Genomic DNA, 27165 nt, shown 5'->3' with positions numbered 1-27165 from the left:
TGGAGTATTTCCCCCAGAGGTGACAACCTTGCCTCAGTTACCTTTTCCCATAACCAGCAGAGGGCGGTAGAGGATGCAAAAGCCCTGTAGGGGATGGCCACAAGACCTGGTGCTGCCACCTTGTGGCCAACTCTGGGATCGCACCTTTGGGCCATCTTCATTTTCCAGGGACTCTATCTGCTCATCTGTAAAATGGGTTTAGCATGCAAAGTGCTGAAGATGGGTAGGTAGGAAAAGTCACACCTTTCAGGGGGAAAGGCCGCAAGCTAGGAACCCTTGCCCCATCTTGGTAATGCTTAGGTCATGGCTTGTGCCTGTGGGCATTGGTAGCAGCAGAAGGCCTGAAGTGGGAACTCTGCAATTGTTTGCTGTGACCTTGGGCAAGCCCCATCCTTTCCCATCCATGGGCAAGTTCTCGGAGGTCAGTTACCCTTCATGGGGTTGTCGAAATCAGGGATGGGAAGGTTGCACAAAGTTGATGTGCATTGTTGATGTGTGAGGGGTGTTTTTCTGCAGCCGGTGGGGTCTACTGTCTCTTCTCAGAACACACTCCCTGCTGTTTCCTGCTGGGCTCCTGGAGTTCACGGCCAAGTGCTCCAGGAAGTAAGAAGGGAAGAGAGCCGTGAGAATGGCTCCTCCTCCCTGGGAGTCAGGGAGGGCTCCCTCAGGAGAGCAAGCCACAGCAGGGGCTTTAAGGATTAGGATTCTGGTTCACTATTTTCGTTAGATTATTAAATTTAAAATTTTCATTTTGATTATGCAAGTAATTGTTCATTGTGCATAAATAGAGCTTGTGGATAAGCAAAAAGATACCAATTATTCACAGACCCATCACTGAGATTTAAAAATTTAAATATCAAAAATTTAAAAAGTTTTGAGACTTCCCTGGCTGTCCAGTGGTTAAGACTCCGTGCTCTCAGTGCAGGGGGCACAGGTTCGATCCCTGGTCGGGGAACTAAGATCCCACAAGGTGCGCGGTGTAGCCAAAAAAAAAAAAAAATTTTTTTTTTTTGGAGAATAGCTTTCTAGTTATTTTTTATGTATCTGCATATAGTGTGTATGTGTGTGTGTGTATATATATATATGTATATATACACACATAAAAAATATATATATAATTTATATTTTATGTACAATATTTATGTCTAACAGTTAAATGGGGCCTATTTTGTGGCAAGCACCATTTTAAGCACTTTACACATATTACCTCATTTAATCCTTTCAACATCCCTATGAAGTAAGTACAAATATTCCCATTTTACAGATGAGGAAGCTGAGGCATCAGAAAGGTTAAGTGAATTGCCTGGTGTCACACAGTAAATGGCACAGGCAGGATTTGAACCCAGATCTCCTGGCTCCAGAGTCGATGATCTTAATCACAATGTCACATTACTTCTCTCTCTCTCTAGATACATATTTTTTGAAATAAAAATTCAGATCACACAGTAGCTCCTGAATCACATTCCAGATCAGTAACTGTTCTCCCTCACCATTTCTAATGACTGTTCCACAGTATGCCATGCTCCACTGGATGACTCTTCCCTAATTTTTTTAACCAGTCCAATGGGAAGGATGTGGACGGGCAGAAGTGTCTAATGGGGAACAGACGTGGTAGTGGGGGGATGGTGTGGTGTGGGCTGAATAATGGTCCCCAAATATATCCAGGTCCTAATCCCTGGAACCTGGGAACGTTACCTTATGTGGTAAAGACACTCTGTAGGTGTGATTAAATTAATGATTTTGAGATTGAGAGATTTTCCTGGATTATCCAGATGAGCCCTAAATGTAATCACAGTCTCTTTATAAGAGGGAGGCTGAGGGAGGTTTGACTAAAGAAGAGGAGATGTGAGGACAGAAGTGAGAGGTTGGAATGACGCCAGGAAGAGGTCGAGAGCCAAGGAAAGCAGCCAGCCTCCAGAAGCCAGAAGAGGCAAGGAAATGAATTCTCCTTGAGAGCTTCTGAAAGGAACCAGCCCTGTGGGACACCTTGATTTCGGCTCAGGTGAGATTGATTTTGGATTTCTGGCCTCTAGAACTGTAAAGGAATAAATGTGTGTGTGTGTGTCTGTGTGTGTTTTTCGCTGTGCCACGCAGCATGCGGAATCTTAGTTCCCTGACCAGGGATCGAAACTGTTTCCCCTGCAATGGAAGCACGGAGTCTTAACCACTGGACTACCAGGGAAGTCCTGCTTTTGTGTTGTTTTAAGATGCCACGTTTGTGATGATTTGTAGCAGCAGCCGTAGGACACTAATACAAATGGTACAGACCAGTGTAGTCAGGGAAGAGAAGCGGCTACAGGGAGCCAGGTGACCTGGGGGCAAGTCCCTTGCCCTGTGTCAGTTTCCTCCTCCCTAAAATGAGGGGCAGGGGTTGGGCTCTTTGGTGCAGCAGGGGACCCCCAACCCTGGCAGGTGTGGGTGGAGCCAGCTCATGGGGCTTTCACAACTGCCGTGGGGAGATAATGTTTGGTCCTCGGCCACAGGGACCGTGCTGAGCGGAGATAGCAAATGGCCCGAAGAGACTGTTCCTTTGTGCCGCTCCCCCGCCAGCTTCTGTGTTATGGGATGCTGACAGCAGGAGAGGCCTAGGCTTGCCTGGCCCCTGGGGGCTGGGGTGGGCCTCTGGCCTTCTTGTTTCCTCCCTGCACTCCTGCATCACTCCCCTCCTGCTGGCCTTCCCACCCAGCACTGGCCAGCCTCTCCAGCCACTGTAACTGGGACTCGCTGGTCTGCTCTTGCTTCTTGGCCCTGGAGGGCAGGGACCAAGGTCCACGCCTGGGCAGAGGGGCCCGGCAGGCAGGCTGTTCCTCTTCTCACCCTTCCCCTACATTCCAACCTGCCCAGACCAGCAAGATGCGGACTGGGGACAGCCTGGCCAGATCTGAGGCTGAGAACAGGGCTTCAGAGTCAGCAAAAGTGGTTTGAATCCCGGCTCAACATGTGCCCTTTTCTGGGGGGTGGGGGGACGCTATGGCTTGTGGGATCTTAGTTCCTTGAACAGGGATCGAACCCGGGCCCTCAGCATTGAGAGTGAGAAGTCCTAACCACTGGACCGCCAGGGAATTCCCAACATTTGCCCTTTGTATGAACCGGAGGAGTCCCTCCAGCTCTGAGCTGTAAGGCAAATATTGTGCCCATCTTGCTCGTGAGGAAACTGAGGCTCAGAGAGGCATGAGATTTGCCCAGGATCACGCCGCCAGGTGCCAGGATTCAAGCACAGGCCTGCCCCACTTTTCTCCAGCTCTCTGTGGCCTCCTGGCCAGGAGAGCAGCCAGACGCCAGGTGTCACCTACCTGAGGTGAGGCAAGGAGCACCTGCCCCTCAGTGAAGGTCCCTGCAGGTGGGTCGTGGCGTGGTTCCAGGCCGCCGGGCCTGCTCTGGGGGCAGGGGCCCCAGCAGAGCCCATGGCATCTTCACCCCCCAAGCATGCAGCGGGAGTGGGGTCCTCTGACCTGCCTTCGAGGCCGCGTCACCTGCTCACGGTGGGGCCCTGGGCAAGTCCCTTCCCCTCCTGGAGTCTTAGTTTCTGCCTCTGTAAAATGGGGACATGGCGGCAGCAGCACTTGTGCCCTGTGTTTGCAGAGCCCCAGCTGGCGCGCAGCGATGGCGCTCCCATGACTGAGAGATGAGAAGGTCTGGCTTCAGAAAGGAAGCACGAAGAGGATGGGCCAGATCCCACGGTGGGAGCTGCCCCCACCCCCATCCCATGCCAGTAATCCCCGGCCTCCTCACCCCGGGAAGGAGGGAGGGGGGACTGGAATGAAAAGCATTTAGGGGAAATCACTCTGTGAGTTTGGAATCCAGGATGGGGCAGGGGAGCTGCGAGATAAAACTCTTTATTAAGGACCAGCCATTTCCGTTTCCTGTCTCATTTCAACTTTCCAGCAGCCCTCCCAGGCTCGTCTGGAGGTAGGACAGAGGTCTGAAATGCGTCTCGCTGGGCTAAAATCAGGGTTGTCAGCAGGGGAGCGTTCCTTCCGCAGGCTCTCCAGGACTTGGTCCTTGCCTCTTCCAGTTTCTAGAAGCCGCAGCATTCCTTGACTCGGGCCTCCTTCCTCCATCTTCAAAGCCAGCGACCTCGGGCTGAGTCCTCGCCCGCCTCCCCGCCTCTCTCCCTGCCTCTGTCTCCCACGTGGCAGGATCTTGTGACTCCATTGGATCCCCCTGGATAATCCAGGCTGCTCTCCCTATTTTAAGGTCAGCACCTTAATTCCATCTGTGACCTTAGTTAGCCTTTGCCATGCCACCTAATTCACAGGTGGTGGGGGTTACGACGTGGCTGTCTTTGGGAGGGGGTATAGTTGTGCTTCCCACACCATAGAACATTTGGATGGGTTTTATCCGATTAGTAACTATTCATTAAGCATGTAGTGGGTGCCGGGCACCTACTGGGAACAGCAGTGAGAAAGCCAGCCGGTACGCCCACCCTCTAGTTAGCGGGGAGAAGTGCAAGGGAGAAGAACAAACGGCGTGGAACAGGGCTTTCATAGGAAGCAGGGTGGCCAGCGACAGCCTCTGTAAGAAAGTGACATTCAATTAAAGACTGGAAGGAGGGATGAAGGAACAAAGGAGGGAGGTTGGCTTGGTGACACATCAAGTGTCACCCACCTCAGAGCACCTCCCCAAATTAACTTCTGTGCTGGAGAAGCCCCACTCCCAGCTGGAAAGAACTGAGGACCTGGGAACCTGGGACCCGGCCACCGTCCCAAGGAGAAGCCTGGATGGGGGCGGGGGCGGGCGGGGGTGGGGCAGGGACGACCAACTTGACAAGACCCAACCAATGGTTGGGAAATGGTTTATGCCCGTTACCCTGGTAACAAGCTGACGCAAGTGGCATATTTGTTTCCTATGGCTGCCATAACAAATCACCATGAACTTGGATAGCCGAAAACAATAGAAATGAATTCTCTCACAGTTCAGGAGGCCAGAAGCCAGAAATCCAGGTGCCAGCAGGGTTGGTTCCTTCTGGAGGGTCTGAGGGAGAAATCGTTCCTGCCTCTCCCCTCGCTTCAGGTGGCTGCCTGCAACCCTATTTTTTTTGGCCACACCCGAGGCTTGCGGGGTCTTAGTTCCCTGACCAGGGCTCGAACCCGCACCCCCTGCAGTGGAAGCATGGAGTCTTAACCACTGGACCACCAGGGAAGTCCCAATCCTTGGCATTTTCTGACATGTCGGTGCATCACTCCAACTTCTGCCTCTGTCCTCACGTGGCCTTCTCCCTGCGTGGCGCTCTCTTGCCTGTCCAGATTTCCCTCTTTTATAAAGACACCAGTCATTGGACTTAGGGCCCACCCTCACCCAGGATGACCCCATCTTGACTTGATTACATCTGCAAAAACCCTGCTTCCAAATCAAGCAACGTCTGAGCTTCCCAGTGGACAAGAATTTTGGGGAGACACTGTTCAACCCAGCACAAGTGGTATATGCGTTTCACGCAAGGGCACACTTCTGTGTCTCCCTACAGCCTCTGAATGCCAGAGCCCCCTGGCACGTTCCCCAGGCTGCTTCCTACAGCGCCCCACCAGCCAGTGGCACCAAGGGCTGTCAGTGGGGGGATGGGGACGGGGGTGTCGAGTTATTTAATGAACACTCCATTGAGCTCTCTGTGCACTGGGCACTGCTAGAGGTACAACTGCAGACACATTCCCTGTTCCCAGAAAGCGAATAAAGAACGTCCGGGGGGGGCCCTCCGGCATCTCTACGTCAGAAGGATGGGCAGGAACCAAATCTGAGGCTGGGGAGGGGCAGCCAGTGAAGTGAAGAGAGGCACAGTGGTGTCTGGAGGTGCTTCAAGCAGGAGACAAGGGATCAGCTCGGCTGGACATGGGCTGAATCAGGTGAGGGCTGAGGAAGGACCAGACCCACTATCTCCTGGGGCACTGGAGACGTGTCAGAGCGCCCCAAATACAATGAACATCCATTCTAAAGAGGGGCTGCCTCCAGAAGCCCAGAGCGGGTAGCTACTCTGAGGGGTAGCTTTCTCATGTTCTCTCATGAGAAAAAGGGATTTGTATTCTAACACGTAAACAGCCCCATGCCACCCAAGCCCAGGTCAGGAAGACCATGGCTCCATCATCAGCTCTGAAACAACTTTATTAGAAGGCTGTTTTAAATGACAAATTCCAATTCTTTCTTAATTTGCTTTGTCACCAATTCCAGTTATAACTCTATTTATATATAACAATAAATCTTGCATTGATCTTTGCATCCTATTTAAATTGTCCTCATCAGGCCGTTCTGGTGAATGGAAGTGTGGCTGTGCAGTTGCACGCTGACCAGCATTACTGAGCAGGGGTAGCGGGGGGCCCAGGACAGAGGGAGCCCGCTTCACAGGTACGGGTGGGGAGCCGGCCGCCCTCTCCTCTGGCCCCCACCCCAAACTCACAGTGATAGGCACCTCACTGCCTTGTCTTTCAAAAAGGGTGAATAAAGAAATCCCTCCCAGTCTAAGAAATGATTTGGACTTCCATCCTGAACAGGGTTGAGATTTCCCCCACTCTTCCTGGCCCCTGATCAAACCCTCAGATCCTAAGGCTTCCTAGGTGCTGGCCCTGCCCTGACCCGCCGAAGGACCGTCTCTCCGTGATCAGGGCCCTTCTGCCTTCTTGCCTTTCTTCTGTCGCCAGTTCCGAAAGAAATTTCTTTGGACAGACATGGTGCAGCAGTGAGAAGGGTCACTGCCACGGCCCCCTCCTTCCTCTTCCCACCCCACCTCACAGGTGTTGGGAAGGTGCAGTCAACCAGGGACATAAATATGAATAAAAAATGAACTTGAAAATGACGGGCTATTAATTAAACACATCTATAAAAATAGTTAGGACATAACTCTGTTCAAATAAATACAAAATAAATAGGCTCCAAGCAGTGTGATACGTTGCATCAGTGGAATGTGAGGCTGGTCCCACTTTGCCCCAGTTGGGATTGGACACGAATCCCCGGGGCGTCAGAAACAGACTTTAACGCGGTCGGCTGAGCCACTGGCTCTCTTTGTCTTCTCCCTGGAAGAGCAGAACTTGTACATTTGTCCGGCTTGTCTTTCTGAACAAAGCCCTTTTTCCAACAATACATAATGAAGGCCTTGAACACCTTTTCCTTCTCTCACCAGGGCGTGCAGACTCAGGGCAGAAACCACTGCCCTCATGCCGGCGGGAAGGGACAGGGAGTTAGTTCTGAGCTGGTGCCAGTCCTGCCAGGGGCCGGGGCCCGCTCGGAGCCCCACGAGCCCCCCAGCAGCAGGGAGCAGAGGCCCTCTGGGTCCCAGGACCCATGAAGCCATGCGCCAGGACGCCAGGCAGCCTTGCCCTCGTCACACACACGGGCATCCAGGTGCCCGTCTGCGGGGCAGCTCAGAAGCCAGACTCCTCCCTCTTCCCTGCCAGTGGCTGCGCTGCCGGTTGGGAAGTCGGGCTTAGGTCAGGTAGAGCCACCCTTCCCCACGGACTGGGCGGAGAGGAGCAGCGTGGCGGGGGGAGTGGGCTGCGGGCCCTCCTCCTACCATTTAAAACAGCAGCAAGGAAGGAAGCAAGGTGGGCCCGGGGAGGACGCTCAGCAGGCCCGAAGGCGCCCCGCGCCAATGGTCTGGCTGCGAGGACGCGATGGAAGAACTAAGCCAGCCTCGCAGCCCAGCTATTCGGCAGGCAGCACAGGAAGTGTCCCGTCCCCACGCACGCGAGCCTGTGTCCTGCTGAGCCCTGGACCCTGAGGAACACCCACAGGTCTTCCCTGGAATGGACCCGAGGGTCAGCCAGGGTCAGCAGGACAGACCCAGCGGGGGCCGGCTCTGCCCCCAGCCCTGCAGGTGCGTCCCAGGGTCTTCACAGCTTGGCTTCAGTCAGCTCAGTGTTGGCACATTCACAGAATGAGATGGCTCCACATCCCGGGGCTGCAGGCCCAGGATCAGCGAGTCCGCGGGCAGGCTGGCCTCCCTCCCGTCACCGCGACTGCACACCCAGGGTGATCTTCAGGTTCTCGTACACCACGTAGCTGATGCTCACGGCCGGAATCACCTTCATGAAGTTGGGGGCCAGCCCCCGGTACAGGCCAAAGGCCCCCTCGGTCCGCAGGATCTGTCTGAAGAGGCTGCTCATGGTCACCTCCGGGGCGCCCTCAATGGAGGCTGCAGGGAGCGAGGTCGCCCGTCAGGGGCCTTTCGCCGGCCCCTCCCTACGTCCCAACCTGCCCGGGGAGACGGGCCCCTGGGGACTGACTGGCCTAAGACCAGCCTTACCTTGGGCCTGCATCCGGGTCCTGACCAGGGCCAGTGGGTAGCTGGCCAGCTGGCCACAGGTGCTGGACATGGTGCCACAGGCCAGGAGCACAAACACGCCGGGGTCTGCACTGTTCACCGCATAGCGCTGCAGCCAGGCATTCTTGAGTGTCTGAAAGGGCGGGGATGAGCCAAAGGGCCTGCAGGCCCCAGGAAGAAAGGGCTTGTGAGGCAGTGAGAGACTGGGGCGCTGAAGGGACAGTTACCGGATCCACACAGGAGGCGTTGCCCCATCACATGGGATCCGCGAGGCCACTGTAACCTGATTCACTTGGCCTGGGCCGGCCTGGGGCTGGCTGGGCTCCCGGCCTGCTGGACCTTTGTTTCTGCTGTCACTGGGGATTTCTGGATAGGATGGGGATGCCGCAGGGGCAGCCCCTCCCTTCCCTCCCCCGAGAGCCGGACTCCTGTGCTCCGGAGTCTGCTGGGGGCCCAGCAAGCCCCCAGGGCATCGTGCTCTGTAGATCTGCCTGCCAAGCCCCTGGGGGTACAGAACCTGGGGGCTGCCAGGGGCAGGCAGTGTGACAGGACACCCCTGCAATGGACAGGTGAGTCTGGAAGGAGACAAAGGGGGGTGGAGGGGTGACACATGGCCAGGAGGGGGTTTCTGAATCTCTCCTGCTGCTCAAGGGGCCTGAGTCCTCTAGGGCCTCACCTCGTAGACGGCCAGGTCTATCCCAGCGTAGGGGATGATCCCTAGCATGTTGGGAACATAGCCTTTGTAGAAGGCGGCCACGCCCTCTCTGGCCAGGATCTTCCTGGCGCAGTCCAGCATGCCCGAGTACTGGCCTGTTTTGCGCAGGGCCATCCGGGTCTTCAGGACCTGCAGAGCCCAACGGAAGTGACGGAAGTGTGAGCCCAGCCCACTCCGCACCCTCACCTCCACGCACACTGCCCGCCCCAGGACCAACGTGGCCCTCACCTCCATCGGGTAGATGCTGCTCTGGGCAATGGCCCCTGCCAAGGACCCTGCCACAAGCCTCTCGTGAATCCTCAGAGTCTCCTGGTCACTCCCAACGAGACGCTTGATCTGGAACAGGGAGCAAACAGACTGATACCCCTCCCAGAGACCAGCATACCTGCTCCTGCCCTGCCCTTCCTCCTGGAGCCTGTCAGCTTTAGCCAAGACCTGCTGTCCCTCAGGTACAAGGACTGGTCCCAGGCCCCAGGGAACCAACAGGGCAGGGGCCTCATTCCAGGGGAGCTCAGGGGGCAGCTGCTGATGGGCGACTCTCCCTGGGGCGCGGGGTCCTCACCTGTTCATAGGCCATGAACTTGATGGCCGACTCGGGGGCAATTTTGAGGACGTTGATGCCATTGCCGCGCCAGAGTGATTTGGCCCCTCCTTCTCGAATCATCTGGGTGAAGCCACCCACGATGCACATGTTGTTGCTGCGGGAGGCGTGGACCTGGGGGGGGGGGAAGGACAAGCGGTCAGAAGGAGCTCAGCGGCCACAGGGCCACCGTTGCCTGACAAAGAGCCAAGATCAACGGCAGGCAGGCTCCGCCCTCGTGGCACTCTGAGGCCAGCTCGGTACCCTGAGAGTCTAACGTGGCTGCTCTAGGTCCCACTAGATTCTGCTGTGCACCTGCTGGTGCCAACCCCATGCTAAACACCTCCACAAGGACTACTTTAAAAAAAGTTGAGCTTTTTGGACTTCCCTGGTGGCCAAGGCAGGGGACATGGGTTCCAGCCCTGGTCCGGGAAGATCCCACATGCCGCGGAGCAACTAAGCCCGTGAGCCACAACTACTGAGCCTGTGTGCTACAACTACTGAAGCCCGCACGCCTAGAGCACGGGCTCCACAACAAGAGAAGCCACCGCAATGAGAAGCCCACGCACCGCAACGAAGAGTAGCCCCCGCTCACTGCAACTAGAGAAAGCCCGCGCGCAGCAACGAAGACCCAACACAGCCAAAAAATAAATTAAAAAAAAAAATTGAGCTTTTTAATTATGGAAAATTTTCAAACATATATAAAAGTATAGAGGATTACATAATGAGCTTCCATGAACCCATAATGAGCTTCAACCATCATCAAACCAGCCAACTGATGCCCCCCACCCCCTCCCCCACCCCCATTAATTTAAAGCCCCTCCCTGGCATTTTGTCATTTCACCCAAGGACAGCTTTTAATCTCTACAGCATTCCTGGGGATCTGGCTAAGAAAAACACACTGATGAGGCAATTTGTTCGAACCCCTTAGTTTCCAGAGCAGTAGAAGTCCTGGGGCTGAAGTGACTCGCCTGAGGTCACCCAGCTGGGACAGTGGGACCCCGGGTCGGGTCCCAGGCCCAGGGCTCCTCTCCCTGAACCACTCGCCTCCCTGATTCAGCACCAGAAGGGAGTTCTCATTCTTCCATCCATAGACCTCAAACCGAGGCAGGCCCAGGAGGCGCTGAGGGGGTAAGGAAAGGATGACACCTTTTCTGAGCAGGGTTCCTGGCACGAAAAGTGCCAGAACGCAAGTCAGGGGGCAAGGGGGTGACCGGCCACTGTCCAAAAGACACTGGAGTCCACTGGTGTGTCCTCAGGCAGCTCGATTTCACAACCTTGCTCCTGACTTGGGTTCAGCATGAGCTGAACCTGCCCTGTGGACGTGGAGCTGGGTGCCCAGCCAAGGGAATGGTGTCCAGGCCAGGTGAGGATCTGTTCGCACTGCCCCCCCACGTGGTGGCCTATGTAAGATGCGCCTAAGGAAACAGGTTCCTGCCACACCCCAGTTCTCACTGGGGTCATCTGCCTCCAGTATGGCCCTGTAATGTGACTCCTGGCTTAAGGGCCTCAGATAAAATTAGATCAGGCCACCTAGGCCAGGATCTAATGTGCAAAAGGCCACCTAGGCCAAGATCTAATGTCATCCTTGTCTGAGCAGTAATCCCAATCTGATTTACTGGGTTAGGAAAGTATGGGCCCAAAGCAGGGCCCCAGATAAGGGAGGGGAAACCAACCCACCAAAGAAACCCAAGGTGGAAACCAGGTGGCTTGGGGCCTGTTTTCCTGCGTACCTGCATGAGCACCTTGAGTCTGTCCAGGGGGGCCGTGCAGGTTCTCGATACGGCCCCCGCCCCACCGCCAGCCACCAGGTGTCTCCACCACATCCCCGTCTGCCTCTCCTCCACCGTGAACTCGTCGGGGACCGTCAGATTCTCACCCACATCAAAGATCTGTGAGGAAGACCAACAACGATAAATCTAGTAGGCTCCCGACGCTTGTGGCAGAGCTGCCGGCAGACAGCCAGGTCCACAGCCTTCTGCCGCCTAGAAGGGACCCCCTACCCCTTCGCTATGTGGAGGCAGCAAAGCTCTGAGCTGTCTGTGGCCTTGGAGAGGCCCAGGTTAGAACTGAGAGCACAGCTGGAAGAATGCAGGTAGAAAACCATGCGGACAGCCCTTCGGGACACTGCCAGGGGCTCCTGCAGAACAGCTGACAAAGGCACTGCGGCTGAGGATCACCAGGTTGGCTGTACTGGAAGGATCAAGTCAGGGACAAAAATTCTTCTGGAACCTGACGTGTAACCGGATCACGTTGGCAGAACGTTATGCAAGACTTCTGCAAACACGAGAGGTTGTGCTGCCTGTGCAATGCCCTCTCTCCCAGGCGGCCTCCCGGCTCGGCAGGCAGAGCCAGCTCTGCTCCAACCTTGGGGCTGCAGGCCAGACCCACGGGGCAGCGGCTCCTACCCGCAGAGCGTCCACCTAATTTCAGCCAACGAAGATGCCAGGCGTCCCCTGAGGGCACCTCGGGAGACAGAGGAGGAGGACCTGTGGCCTCCTCTTCTGGAGTTGACGGTCCAGGATGGATAAGACTGCCACCAGGGGATACTCAGCAAGGACCAGCAGAAAGGGATGCTCATGCGTGAAGGGGGCTCGCGGGTGAGGGGTCAATGGGGCCACTACCAGTGAGGGCGCAGAGCTCTGTGTGTTTCTGACCGGGGGTGAAAGAGCAGTGGGGAGGTATTCTTTTGCCATAGAGAGAAATGACACAAAAAATGGGGTGGCCGGGGGGAGAAACTGAACAGCTCTGCTACTGGATCTCTGCAGAGCAGCCCTCAGGAGGCTTTGGAAGAACAAGGAGGCTCAGGGAGCGGGTGCTTACAGCGGACCTTGAAGAACAGGCAGCATGTGGGGACAGGAGAGCATTGTTTCTAGCAGAGGGAGCCCCGTGTTTGGGGCATGGGCGGGCCGTTCAGGTTGGCCGGCATGAGGCAGATGGAGGGAGCATGTGGAAGGCTGGCAGAGAAGCAGACAGCCCCACCACTGAAGGGGAGGTGGGCTGGGAACCCCCACCACGATGGGGGCTAATGCTGGGCGAAGGGGACCCTATGAACGGACGAGGGAGAAACCCCCTTCCGGCCCCAGGAGCACGGGGCTCACCGTGGAATGCTTCCAGTACAGGATGATCTCAGGGATGTTTTCCACGGGGTGCAGGAGGTGATAGTCTCGCCACTCGTTCCAGTCGATGGTCATTGTGCCGTTCTTGTCCATGCTGCAAGACAAATATGTGGGTCGCCCAAATGTAAACAGGCCCCGTCTGTCAGCCGTACTTCCCACCTCCAGGGGAGCCGAGGGCAGGCGCGTGGCCACCAGGAAACCACAGAAGGCGCCTCTGCCCCGGAGGAGAAAAGGCCAGGTGGCTCCACATCCCACCTGGTACAAAAACGGGATTTGATGGCCCACGAGAACCCCGTTCTGATCGGGCACAGAGGTCAAGGAGGGAGGCGGTCCCGAGAGTGACACGGATACTTACTAGGTGACAGGGCCCCAGAAGTGGCCCGTTCGTATTCTGACAGACAGACAAAGGAAGATGCAGAGGAGAGAGGAGAAACAACACAAATAAGTGCTCTGAGCGGAGGTTAGTGACGCAAGCACATGCCACGGCACAGCACGAGGACGCACCCTCCACGCGGAGGGGAGCAAGGGCCAGAGGCTGCCGTCCCTGACCAGCCGGCTTCGGGCCCCTGGGACTTGGGGAGGCTCCGGAGGACAGGAAGCGGCTCTGGGGCTGTTCTGTGCGAGTTCCCAGCACAGCAGTGATGCCAGTCCCCAGGACCACCCCTGGCCTGCGGGATGCCCTTCGGGGCAGCACATCTGAGTGTTCTATTAGGAGGAAGTTCCCCACAGTGGAGGGCGGCCACGTGAGCCCTGCCCCTGGACGACCGGGCAGAGAAGGGTGTCCCTTGCTGGCCTTTCACCTACTAAAATCCCCAGCTAGTCTCCTCTCTTAGCGGGTGGCTGGCGCTCAGGCACTCTGCCAGGTGATCTGTGATTCTACCACCGGAGCTGACCAGGAACCCGGGGAGCAGCTGGTCTCTGGGAGGGGTTACTTATTCATCCCTTCCAACCACCAGAAGCCAAAGTTCGCGGAAACAGGGTCAATACAGTGAATGGCACGAGGGAGTGAGTCCAAGAAGCCTTCTTTCGTCACACTTTTGTTCAACCAGACGCAGGGGCGGCTACGCACTCACCTCTTGAGGATTTTTTCTGCCTGCTGTTCAGATATCTTGACTCCCAGGTCCCGCAGGGACTGCATGATCTCCTGCGCGTCGATCCGTCCTGGAACAACAAAGGCCGTGAGCCGGAAGCCAGCCCTGCGGAGAGGCCCAGGACCGCTGGGCCCGCCGCTGGCCCCCGGGGGCAATGCTTACCATCATTCTTCTTGTCCAAACTCTTGAATACCAGCCTCAGTTTCTTCTCATGATCTTGGAGATAATGGACAAACTCTTCAAAGTCTAGCTGCCCATCGAGGTCTTTGTCGCCAGCTTGTACAATTTTCTATAAAACAAAAGTAAGGTTTTGTCCTTCAGCTTTTCCTGTCCCTCGTGGTGTCCCGTTCCCAGGAAACAACTGCTCAGCCGTGAACAGAGGTGGCCCCATGACCCGAGACACTTCCCCCCCTCCACTCCCAGGGCCACCAGCTGGATCCCCTAGGGCCAGCCAGAACCCAGCCAAGAGCCCACCGTGTTTCCCTCATGAGAAAGAGGAAAAAGAGCCCGCAAGAGGAGCCCTTCTGACAGAGGCCGGCAGCAGTGGGCTTGGTACTTCCACCAGGCCAGCTGCCCGGCTCCCCTGCAGCTCTGTCCCTGGTGCCAGGCCTCAGCCCCACATGCTCTCTGCCCAAATGTGGGGTGGCCCTGGAGCTCCAGATTCCCTCAGAAACTCTGCAGCTTGCTCTTTTTATCCCTAAAAGTGGCACTGGCCCAAGAACAATTGGGGGCGACCAGGGTAAAGGTACAGGGCAGAGCTGGCCCCTGCCAATGGCTGCTTGGCAGAAATACTGCCAGAGAGAACTCTGGAGGATGGAGAAGTGGTAAAAGCAATGGGAACTGTTCTTGGGCCTGCTTGATGGCGCTGCCTGTCTCTGATCTCAGGGGAGCCAGGTGCTATAACCAACCTCAGCTCCCTTAACCAGGCACTGAAAAGCAGGGCAGCTCCACTTAGGAATTGTTCAGTGACCCAAGGAAGCTTTAAGGGACCTTTTCCTGGGCAGTGAGGTTCCCAAAACCTGCACCTGCCCTTAGACATGAGCTCTGTTCAGCAGCTGCAGTCCGTTTTCAATGCTCAGCAACTGGTCTGTGCCCGGGGTCCCGCTAAATGCTTTACCTCTAGTGACCCGCTGAATCCTCGCAAACAGGCCTGGGAGGTGGGTACTATCATTTCCCCCATTTTCCAGAGAAGGAAACAGAAGCTCACAGAGGTTTAGTAATTTATCCAAGGTCGCACAGTTAGGGAAGTTGGTGGGCAGGATTCAAGCCAGGCCTGATGGACCTCCAGAGCCACCTCTGTAGAGTGTCTGCTGCCATTCTAAAGGTTAATCTCAAGAAGGTGGGGAACATACATGAGTCACTCCAACCCAGCAACACCCCAAAACTAGGACCAAAAATCTCCTAAGGAAAATGGTTAGAGTCTCCCTGTGTTGCCCAATTCTCTCAGCAAGAAATACAGTCACTATCCACAAACCAGTGTGGGTTTCAAAGTCTTCTGAGCCAGTGGGTTTGGAAATTGATGGGCCATTGGCTAGCTGGTCCTCTCCAGACACTGTGTCACCTAACATGATCCAAAGAACAACTCAGGGAGGCTGTGGCTGGAATGTGAGACACAGGCTGGCACGTGTTCTATCAGCTGTCTGGAGTTATGTTAACTTCCTGCAGACATTTGTGCTCTCCACCAAAATACAGATTACATTTAGGTTAAGCACCCTAGATTTATGAGAGGAGCGGAAATAGAATCTGCATGTCATTTAGAAATGAGGCGAACACTGGGCACGAAGCTCATTGGTATCTGGGTGGCTCTGGCACCAACGCGATCCATGTGCCTTGTTGGGTGGGTGCCCGTGATACAGACAACTCAAGGACATGCTCATGCAGCTGATTTCAAAATATTCTAAGTCGTTGCTTCTACCTCAGTCCGGTCTCCTTCCTAGGATATGCAAATCACCACCCCCTGCACACCATCTGACCGTCACTGCCATCGTGAGCACTGGGGGATAGCACAGGATCTGATTAACGGAGAAGTTGGGGTGTCCCTTTAGGAGGCAGGCGACCCCCTCAGACTCTGTAGCTGTTTCCCCATATTTAAATTAGTAATGATTTCTGCTGCCTCCTGCTCCAAAGAGACGCCTAGGAAGGTCCCCTCACCCCTGCCCGTTGGTTTGTTTCACCCAGGGCACAGCCCTGTCACCTCCAGCCTCCGCAGCCACGGTTCCAACTCCTGGGTCTCCAATGAAGGGCCTCTCCCCTCCCCTCCTGCCCCCCAGCTCAGATAAAGCAGCTAGACTTGTGCCCCTGCACTTCCTGGCCCTGCACTGCTTAGAACCCCGCCCTCCGCAAGAAAATTCCTTTCTGTCTCCCACAAGTGCCTTCCCTATAATTCCAGCCTTCCTTGGAAGTCACATGAGAGCCAGTCACTCCCATGATGTAATAGCCCTTTAGCTGCCTATAGTTACGCAACAGCTGGGGGAAAAACTGGCACACTTAGAAATGGTGGGGACCTTTGAGGTATGCGGACCCTCTACCAGCTCATCCATTCACTCAGCCAACACTGATGAAACGCCCGCTGCCTTCCACGGTACAGAGGTACAGACCTGCTTCCACTGGCGGTAGGTGGAGAACTCCTGGGAGGGGATAAAGACACTGAGTTTGAAGATGGACTTCAGCTCGGCGGGAAGCCCCTTGGACTCGAAGTACTGGAACTCGGTCTGGGCCTCCCCGATGAGGGGCACGTACAGGCACAGGCAGAGCATGCTGGTGGGAGCTGTTTCAGGCGGCGTGGAGGCAGGAGAATGCTGCCCGGCCCAGCACACTTGCACAAGGTATGCTGGGGCGCAGCTGTCATTGGCTGCCTCCACCCTGTCCTTTCACTTAATTGAAAAAAGTCTGCTCACTGTACCTCCCGCCCACAGCCAATGAGCACAGAGCCCGGCAAGGAGGCGTGCGTGGCCGAGTGCAGAGGGATAAAGATCAGGACTGACGTCACCTGCTCCCCAGTTAACCCTTCGGAGACGGGCAGAGCACTCTGCCCTGCCCTGGGATCTGCCCCAGAAACCTTCACCCTCTGGCTGCCAATCCCTCCAAACAAACAGCCTTTGGCCTGTTTTTCCACAAGGTCCCCAAACGCGTCACACAATACAGTGGTTTCTCTCCTTGGTAAATCATTCCCAGCAGAAAAATAAGTGGAGGTAGAGAATGAATCAATGCTCACCTGAAACGGCCCCGTTTCGCTGTGAGGGTAGAAGTCAGTGGGGGGGGGGGGGGTAGTCCTGGAAGTAGCCCCCGGTGGGGGTGGGGAGGGGTCTTTCACTTGCAGGGGAGCTGCCCCTCAGCCGGCTGCCTGGGCCACACGGCTTTCCAGGCACAGCTCTGGCTGGCTCTAGTGACCCTGCCCAGGCCACCCTGCACATGAGCAGCCCCTCCCCTGTAGGCTTTGCCTGGGGACCCCACAAGCACCGAGAGGCTGAAATGATGGGGGCAGGAAGAGGACACTCTAGGCCACTCCTCAGCAGCGCCAATCTGGGGTCAGCCTGGGCCTCACTTAAGATCCGCGGATGTGGTCTTCACAGCCCACATTCATTCAGGACACTCTAAAGTTCAGTGCATCGGAGCTTTCTGGTCTACAACTGTGCTGCTCAATACTTTTACTTTATTTTGCCACGCCACACAGCATGTGGGATCTTAGTTCCCTGACCAGGGATCGAACCCGCGCCCCTGAACAGTGGCGTCTTAACCACTAGACTGCCAGGGAAGTCCTCAATTGTAAATAAACTAAAATTCAATGAAACTAAGAATTCATTTCCTGGGTCGCATGGCCACACATTATTTCTATCATCACAGAAAGTTCTACTGAGCAACACTGCCCTAGAATGTCCCTTTTAGGTGAGGATGAGAGGAAACTTCAGGTCTTGGAGAGTCAGGGTCTGATCTTTATTTAAGGGCCACCCTGCCACCTCCACCTCATTCCTTTCCAAGGAAGATGTCAGATGCATGCTGCAGAGGAAGAGCCCACGTCACAGAGATGAAAAAGGAATCCATCTCGCTATGTTCCATCTACAGTGCACCACTTCCTAATACAGACGAAACCTCGCGACCAGGATGGATTAAAAACAGATGGATGTCATCTGGGGATCCACCAAAGTAAAAGGAACTTCTTAAATTCACTAAAAAGCTTTTTGTTGAGAACTTGAAAAAGGTTCTGAAAATAAGATGTTGATGCTTATATACATCATTATGAAAACAGATTTTAATGACTTATATGATATTTCAGTCCTTCTAAAAGAGATCTGATGGTGAGTCTGTAAAAACAGGTCTTGGGCTGTTTCATCCACCCACTAGGGAGGATGCGATGAGGTATCAAGAGGCAACTCAGGATTATTCAGGCCAATTCCTGCTCAGCCTCCACCTAAATCCATGATACTCAGCTGTCTCTTAAGCTACCCAATCCAGAATGTTCTGCTTTACGGCTATTTTTACGTACATCTTATCTCTACTGCTGGGGTCCTAAAGGCAGGGCCTTTGTACCTCCTTGCCTGGAATGAGCCCTTGCCTTGATCACGGAGGTGCTTGACATAAGCAGTTTCTGAATGAATGAATGAATCGTGCTTGGCAGGCCTCTGAGACCCCAAAAAACAAACACGACCACTCTTGATGAAGACCTTAGGTTTGGTTTCCCGAGTGCCAGCAAATAGAGTCCTCAGGGTATTTTGTCCACCTCAACTCAAAAAGATACTGTATTATTATTTTTATTTTAAAGGAAGTTCACACTTATAAATAAAAAAACTGAATTTTAAATGCTGATCTTCCTTTTTAAAATTATTCACGATTGCTTCTGAAACGAAAATAAATCACACAGATCTGTTGAAGTGTCTCATTTCAATGACAATTGCAGTCCTTCCAATACAAAATGGCAAATATTTTGACTGAATAAATAAGTTGTTCAATTGAAGATGTTCCTTTCCTACTAAACTATGTTTTTCAAGTCATGTTGGTAAACATAATTGTACCATTGAGGGGTTTTTTTTGGTACCAATGAGTTGTATGATGTATTTACAAGACAAATCTGAGAAGAGATTTGAAAACAATACCAAATGAAAGTGAAATCAGCATTCAATATATAAGGAACAATTATTAAAGCATCATCAAACAAGGGCAACTATCTTCTAGAATCAACAGAATGCAGTGTCCTTGATTATAACAGAGCTCATTACTCTACAGACCGATGGCATCACAGGGCCGGGAAATGTTCTCTGAAAAGTTCTGCATGTGCTCGTCAAGACGTTATTTTACAACGCTTACATTAATTCTATTCCAATGTTAATCTTAAAGGGCTCCAACGTATTTCTATTTTGCAACTGTGTTTGAGTCCAACAGAATGTCTTCACTGGACAAACGTAAACTGGCGTTTGCTTATTTATTTAAACCACCCATCTTCCTGAGTTGCATAGGTCATGCAGAACTCTGTTGTCACACAGAAACCTTTACTTCTCAGTTGAGCCAATCTCCAGGCACCTGGTGTCCAAGGCAAATGCTCTCTCCTTGGAATTACAGACACTGGGCCCCACAGGGGCCCTGGGGTCATCTCTGAATCTCCGAGATGAAGAAACAGACCAGGAGAGGCCACCTGGTTTGCCCGGGCCCCAGAGCCAGCTGGCGGAGGCTCACCAGAGCCTGGCTCCTGTTACAATGGCCACTTAAAACAGCATCCAAGCCTGACACTGCCATAAAGAGATTTTAGAATTCAGCTTCCAAAGAACACTTGTCAGCCTGACCCTGAGAATTACAGTGAGCAGTACCTCACATGGGAAGGCAGCAGATGCGGGGGAGTAATTTTAGCCTTAGCTAAAAAAAAACCACACAAAAAATGTATCTGTTACAGCTCTGAACACATACGTGAGAAATACAAATAAGGAAGACGAATATGGCAGGGCTCAGGACTTCCCTGGCGGCCCAGCGGTTAGGACTCCGTGCTTCCGCTGCAGCGGGCACGGGTTCTATCCCTGGCTGGGGAACTGAGATCCCGCATGCCACATGGCGTAGCCAAAAAAGAAAAAAAAAGTTCATAAAGCAGTGCTTGTGCTCCGTTCCTGATGTTTCACACCAGCTCCCGGTGCTTCTGGAGGCCCAAGTAAAGTGCTCTCTCCCACTCCTGCCATCGACATGTCTTCTCTGCTATCTTTACCTGTTCTAATTTTGTGACCCAGATCTACTTTTGTTTCCTTTCTTGCAGTGTCCATTCCTGTAACAACCAGTACTCAGAAACAATGGCAGCCACTCCAGATGCCTTAGAATTCAGTGGCATTCGATTTCCCTTAATCTGCTAAGTAGCAGTTCCTCTCACAAGCACCTTCTCACCCTCAGATCTGCGCATGCCCCCACCCCACCAGCTTTCCTTGTTCTACCACTGTTTCATGCCAAAGATCCCCGTAAGTGCCGGAATACCATGAGCAACAACAGGGCAGGTAGAGTACCTCCGGGAGCGTGGCATTAGCTCATACAGTATTTCCACCGCACTCCCCCCCCGCCCCGCCAATGACTCAGACCAAGCCAAAAATATTAATATATTGCCAGCATCCAGCTATTCTAGCCCCACCCACCCGTAAGGCCCTCGAGCCTCATTTGCTGCTGTAGCCGTAGTGTCATTTGATGATCGGGTTGCCATGACAGCCCAGTGGAGCCGGTTTCCAATGAAACCTGCCTGCACTTGGCAATTAGACACACAATGAGCAAAATTCTCTGAGCTTCTGAGAAGACGGCCCCTCAGGATTTGAAAGCTTGAATGCCGCTCAGGGCACCTCCCACCCCAGACTAATGGCTTTCTTCTCCAACTGCAGATCGACTCTAAGACAAAGATAAGGGGGGAAACTGGAACAGTTCTGAGAATAAAAGCTGGCCGGAACCTGACTCACCAGCAGACATATTTAAGAGAGAAATGAGAGTCGAACAAAGTAGCGCCACTGGGAAACTTAGAAGGCGGAGAACCAAAGTGAACGTCTCTACGAGATTCCCATGAGGTTGTGGCAGCGTCTGCCGGAGAGAAATGGCGAGCCAGGCCCCACCGGCCCGCGATCCCAACCTCCAACCCCTACCTTCAAGAGCAGCTGTGCTGGAAAAGGACGCACGCTGCTGAAACACTCTTCCAGTTCTTAATTTGTCTGCCTTTAAAGGGTCCACACACCACCCAGAAGCGCTTTCTTGCTTGTTTCAAACCAAAACCAGCTGACGCACCTCCCTCTTGGGGCCCCCCACACCCCCAGGCAGCTGATCCATCTCCCTTCTGGGGAGAAGTGTCAGTGAGAGGTGTGGGTCTCAGGTTCAGCCCGCCTTGCTCCCGATTCTGTAGGCCAGGAAAGAAGCCGTTCAGAACAGTCCTGATGCCAGGCCAGCCCAGGGGGAGGGCTGACAAGAGCTGCCAGTCGGTGTGAGTCTGGGAAGTGGAGCAGTTAATTATTAAAGTCAAAAGTGGGTGAATTTAAAAGGAGCCAGCCAGTCCCTTAAGCCCTTGGCCATAAGGCAAGCAGGTCTGGAGATAAAAGTTCCTCATAATAGATAACGCCACGGCCATTTCCGAGCTCCTGTAAAATGATCAAAAGGTAGAAAGCGACACCTGTCACATCTCAGGCACAGTACAGATGCCGAGACCCCTGTCGCCCCGGATGAGCCCATCACAGACTAAGGAGTCTCCTCAATGCGTAACCTGAAACCACTGCCAAAGTTGTTGCATCAAAAGTTCCTCCCACTTAGCAAAGGAAGAATGAACATCCATTTCTTAAATGCAGTAGTTCAATTCAGCAGAACCTTTTTTGGACTCTACAGTGTACCACACACAGCGCAGAATCTCCTTCCTTTTTCCAGTTCATTTTTATCCTGAGAAAGGAGAAAAGATTCAAAATAACCAAGCCTCAGGAGGTGAACAAGGTTCTCCTACCGCAGGCAGGAGAAACCACAGCCAAATAGCCTTTCTGTTCTGATCCTGGGAACTCGACTGGTCCCATTAAAAACTGCTTTCTTAAGGGAAGATGAGGGCAGTACATGGCAAAGTTCCAGGTAGACTGAAATGAAATCTCACCTCTACCCCTCCTTAACTGTTTAATCCCGGGCAAATTACTTAACCTTTCTGCACCTCAGTTTCCTCATCTGTGAAATGGGGGTGCTATCACTTACCCTGGTTCTTGTGAGGATCAGATGACATAAGCCACGCTCAGGGCACGAAATGGACGGAAGGCCCCAGCGCTCAGCAGACCCGCAGACCCGTGAGGAGTGCCGGCCTCCGTGCACTGAGACTCCAGCCTCCACTCTGCCTCATCGCTCCCTTTCTCCCAGAAAGAAAGGCAAGACGGGTCCCCTGCCCACCAAGGCAGAGGGTCTGACTTTTGGGATGCAGAGCAGGCTGGTCCTCCCCAGCTCCCGGCAGCTGGGTTCACCTTGGAAGGTTTGCTCTGTTGCCCGCTGAGCTCCGTCCTCCCTGTGCTGTTTAAACAGGCTAAGACCTAAGACACGGTGTAATTGTTTGTCCCTGCCTTTCAAATGGCTTTCTGGGGCCAAAGAGACAAATCCTAAGGTAAATCTTCCATTGCAGTCAACCTTCCTTCTTCAAATGGCCGCACTGAAGTGGTCACAATTGGGTAATAAAGCTTTTGCAGTGGCCACAGAAAGATTCTGGACTGGAGCTGGGCTTCTTCATTGTCTAACACTTCTCCCCAGGCCCCCGGTACCAAACGGATTCATTCATAAGTCCTCTCTTCCTCCCCCACACTCCAGCTTTTTCCAGGAAAATGATCCTAGGCTAGCCCCTAACCTAGGAGGTCCTCTCGACATTGCCATTACCTTTGGAAACTGCTCTGCGGGTCCGACCACCAGCAAGATGGTGGGTCTCTTTTCCGTGGCCTCAGCCCTTCCGTCCTGTTTCCCCAAAAAGCTTGGCAGCTGGGCTCCCCGTGCCGGAGCCGGGGTGCCTCTGACTTCATTCCCGCTCCCCTCTCTGGAGCCTTGGCACCTGGCCCTGGGGAAGAAGCTAGACAGAAAATGCCACAGCACCTGCAACATCACGGCTTCCTCCCCACGTCGCCGACGGTGACCGTTCACTTTTGAGGAGGGATGTGACCACAATACCAAGGGTCTCTGGCTACACAGCTGCTTGGACGACTAGCCTGGGGAGTTGTAAGGCTGGCAGCTCTGCATGCAGTGGCTGTTTCCTGCCTTCTCAAATTTGCTAGCACTGCTGTCGTGCCTGGCCTGAGAAGCAGCTCACTCTGAAAGCCCCGCCGGGTCGCTGACAACGAGAGAGCAGCTGGAGCTTCTTCAATAAAAACTCACTTTTGCAGGTGGACGGTGATCAAATGCTTGGCTTTTTGAAAAAAGGAAAAAAGCGATAGCCCAACAGACCTCTCCCGGAGGCAGAAGCAACTTCGAGCTCCCAATTATTCAGCTGTCCTCGCTCAATTAATGATCATCACGCAAGTGAGGACCCGAGCATCCAGCCTGCATTCTCACTGCAGCAGGGCGCGGCCAATCACCTCTGCCGACACTACCGAGTTCATTATCCCCACCAGCAACATCCCTCCAATCACAGCCGACCGATTCCCTGCATGCAGCCGGCAGTTCTGCAGGGAGGTGCCCGCGGTAACCTCCAGAGGAGCTTCCAGTCGCACAGAATCCACCTTGAGCTGGCTGGTCCTCAAGAGTCCAACTTCCTTCTCTCCACCTGGCTGTTGCCGGGATGACATTCCCCATCAAGTTTAGCACAATCAAGAGATCCTGGCAACACTTCCTAAGACATCTAGCAACACTTTCCCTTGTTCCATTATCCCATTCTCTGCAACTGTGTGTAACACAATGCACACCATATCATAGCCACTTCTCTGTGTCTCGCTCTACAAGATGAACTTCCTGGGGACAGGGACCAAGTCGCAGATCTTTCTACCCCTAGTGCCCAGAACCAGGCATAGATGAAGCCTGTGGGCTGAAATGAGTAAATGATCATGAACAAAAGGGAATTAATCTTTGGTCATTTGTTTCTTAGTTTCCTGGCAGACAAATGCAGTGCCGGGTCATCCCTCACAAAGGTAACCCTTTGATACGGTGTTCACAGCCATTATTTTGAAAACAAACACAGCATGAAAAAAGTTTAATAGACTGTGTTGGGGAGAGTATAGAGAAATATACACCCTCATACGCTGCTATGAGAGTGTAAATCAGTATAATCTCTCTGGAGAGCAATTTAGTCACAGCTACCAACATATCAAAAGCACAAACGCTCTGACACAGCAATTCCACTTTTAGTGATTTATCCTGCAGATATATTTGCACATGTGGGAAATCACATATACAAATGTGATATATATGGGATACATACGTGTGATAAAATATAAGGATATTTTTTGCAGTCTGATTTACAATAGCACAGGTTTGGAAACAATGTAAAATTCTTTAGAAGGGGAGTAGGTTGTAAATTAATGCACAACCACAATGGAGCCCTAGGCAGCTGTCAAAAAGAGTAAGGCAGCTCTACACCTACTATTATGGAATGACTTGAAAATATCTTGTTAGATGAAAAGAGCAAGGTGCAGAAGAAAGGGGATAGTTTGCTGCCATCTATTTCTAAGCTTGTGTACGTGAAGAATCTCTCTGGAAAGACGAACTAAAATTGAAGAGACGGTTTGGGGTGGGGTGGGGGGGAACTTCGGGGTTTGAAGGAAGAAAGATAGATGGGAGGTTTATTTTCTTTGAATATCCTCTTATATCTAGTGAAACCAAATCATGAGCATGTATGACCAGGCACACATGTGTGCATACATACAACCGTTATTTAAAAAGAAAACACGACAAGGGAAAGCAAGACGGCATGCTTGTTTGAAAGTTGAGGAACGCGCATCAGTTGCCCTCTCACTGGATATACAGAACAACTTTACCTGGAAGCAGTTTTGTGTGTTGATTAAATGTCTAGTCTTTGGAGCCAGACCCCAGGTTCAATCCTGGCCATCACTTACTGGCTGTGTGATCTTGGTCAAGTTACTTTACCTCTCTGTGCTTTAATAGCCTCATGTGCAAAATGAGGATAGTAACAGAACCATATCATTACTTCACAGAGTCGGTTAAAGACTAAATGAAATAATGTACAAAGCTCTTAGAACAGTACATATTAGCTATTTTATCTAGAAAATGGTTGTGAGGGACTTCCCTGGTGATCCAGTGGTTAAAACTCCACGCTTCCACTGTAAGGGGCATGGGTTTGATGCCTGGTGGGGAAACCAAGATCCCACATGCTGTGTAGTGCAGCAAAAAAAAAAAAAGAAAGAAAAAGAAAAGAAAGTGATTGTGAGTTCAGGGTCTTCCCTGGTGGCACGTTGGTTAAGAATCCACCTGCCAATGCAGGGGACGTGGGTTCAAGCCCTGGTCCGGGAAGATCCCACATGCCACGGAGCAACCAAGCCAGTGTGCCACAACTACTGAGCCTGCACTCTAGAGCCCGTGAGCCACAACTACTGAGCCTGTGTGCCACAACTACTGAAGCCCGGGCACCTAAATCCCATGCTCCACAAGAAGAGAAGCCACTGCAATGAGAAGCCTGCACACTGCAACGAAGAGTAGCCCCTGCCTGTAGCAACTAGAGAAAGTCCACGCGCAGCAACAAAGACCCAACACAGCCACAAATAAATAAATAAATAGAAAATGATTGTGAGTTCATAGAAATAAATAGCTTTAATACTAAAGAAGAGCCAGTCCAGAGCAAAAATCCCTATATAAATAAGTAATCCTTTAGTGAAAATTAATCTTTTTTTAGGCACTGAAAATCTGGTGAGTTGGGGGAGATGGTGATGTTTTAGGCCCCCATCTACAAACATGAGATAAATCCCTTATTGAGGAGGTTACTGGCTTTTCATTTAATGGACTACTCTGTACCACGGAACTGAGTTATGAACTCAGGGGGTGAGGGGGTTCTAGCCAAGATGCAGTAACAGGAACCAATTCACCTTCCTGCCTGTAACAACTTAAATTTCTGAAAAAACAAATTAAATTTCTGAAACCCAGTGATAAAAAGTAAAATCTTAAAAGCACCTTAAGAAAAAGACCCATTACAGAAGAACAAAAACAAGAATGACAGGGGGCTTTTCATCAGAAACTGTTAATCCAGAATTTTATACTTAGAAAAATACCTTCCAAAAGGAAGGCAAAATATACGAGAATGGTTTTCAAGACACTGGACATTAGGCAACGAAGGGCAGTGATTCCTGAGATTTCTAAACACATGAGCCCCTCAACTGCCCAGGCTTCCTGCCTGGAGTTTCCAGGATATGGTGCAGAGAGTGGGTACCCAGCAGAGCCCAGTAGTCTCCCTATGTTGAAGAAAAGGAGCTGGGAGGCCAGGACAGCTAGAGTTTGCAGGACAGAGTACCAGAGAAGACAGAGCTACACAGACAGCAAGCTCTGGAGCTCTGCTGAGGGCCCCCCAAAATCAGAGCAAGTGAGTATGAGGAAACTGCCTGTGGGTGGGGAAGGAACCAGCCAAAGGCATCACAGGGCTAAGAATAGTTCCTGTTCCCACCAGCTGGAGTGGAAAAACCTCATAATATAGGAAGGTTCCGGAAGGGTACTCAGAGGGTTTCGCCTCAATAGTGGGGCAAAACTGGCCCCAGACTAAATGCTGTTCTTGCCTGACTAACAAAGCTTTAAAAAGCAGGCTCAGGGCTTCCCTGGTGGCGCAGTGGTTGAGAGTCCGCCTGCTGATGCAGGGGACGCGGGTTCGTGCCCCGGTCCGGGAGGATCCCACATGCCGCGGAGCGGCTGGGCCTGTGAGCCATGGCCGCTGAGCCTGCGCGTCCGGAGCCTGTGCTCCGCAACAGGAGAGGCCACAACGGTGAGAGGCCCGCGTACCGTAAAAAAAAAAAAAAAAAAAAAAGGCAGGCTCGGAAAGGGTCAAACTATTTCTGAATCACTGCATCCCAGAATAAAGCTCAAGAATATTTATAGGAATACAAAGATATCCACGATAAAAATCCCATAAAAAATTAACAGCCTAATGCAAAGAAGCAGGAAAAGGTGACCCATGATGAGAAATCAGTCCATTGAAACTGATCCATAAATCACGTGTATGACAGAATTAGTACACAAGGATATTGCAAGTCATAACTGTATCCTACATGCTCAAGAAAGATCAAGAACGTTAAACAGAGACATTGCAGATACTCTAGAAGAAAACTACAATGTCTGAGACGAAAAACACACTGGATGGTTTTAAAAGCAGGTTAGACAATGCAGAAGAAAAGATTAATGAACTTGAAGACACAACAATAGAAACTTTACAAAATGAAACACAGAGAGAAAAAATAAAACAATACAAAAAAATGAAAAATGCATTAGCGAGCTGTGGGAGAACTGCTAATAGACTAATATACACCTAACTGAAGTTCATG

At 52.5% G+C, this 27165-nt stretch overlaps 1 protein-coding gene across 3 annotated transcripts in view; it reads right to left on the bottom strand.

Annotated features, from left to right (window-relative positions):
• Positions 1 to 5958: 5958 nt before the first annotated feature.
• The window catches only part of SLC25A25 (solute carrier family 25 member 25), a 32827-nt gene continuing 11620 nt past the window's right edge, over positions 5959 to 27165 (bottom strand). The window contains exons 1-10 of one of the 3 annotated variants that reach the window (XM_029202747.1): positions 22580 to 23754; positions 13913 to 14039; positions 13733 to 13820; positions 12642 to 12753; positions 11274 to 11432; positions 9523 to 9675; positions 9189 to 9296; positions 8922 to 9089; positions 8228 to 8378; positions 5959 to 8116 (exon numbers count right to left, since the gene is read on the bottom strand). In XM_029202747.1, the coding sequence (XP_029058580.1) occupies positions 7932 to 8116; positions 8228 to 8378; positions 8922 to 9089; positions 9189 to 9296; positions 9523 to 9675; positions 11274 to 11432; positions 12642 to 12753; positions 13733 to 13820; positions 13913 to 14039; positions 22580 to 22798 (1470 nt within the window). In that variant the 5' untranslated portion in view covers positions 22799 to 23754 and the 3' untranslated portion in view covers positions 5959 to 7931. Of the gene's footprint in view, positions 8117 to 8227; positions 8379 to 8921; positions 9090 to 9188; positions 9297 to 9522; positions 9676 to 11273; positions 11433 to 12641; positions 12754 to 13732; positions 13821 to 13912; positions 14040 to 16347; positions 16636 to 22579; positions 23755 to 27165 lie in introns of those variants that run through there. The other 2 variants (XM_029202745.1, XM_029202744.1) reach the window with 2 other exon arrangements.

Source organism: Monodon monoceros, unplaced genomic scaffold, assembly GCF_005190385.1.
Source record: "Monodon monoceros isolate NGI ecotype Baffin Bay Population unplaced genomic scaffold, NGI_Narwhal_1 Super_Scaffold_5, whole genome shotgun sequence".
Lineage (NCBI taxonomy): Eukaryota > Metazoa > Chordata > Mammalia > Artiodactyla > Monodontidae > Monodon > Monodon monoceros.
This window is presented reverse-complemented; position numbering and strand designations above follow the sequence as displayed.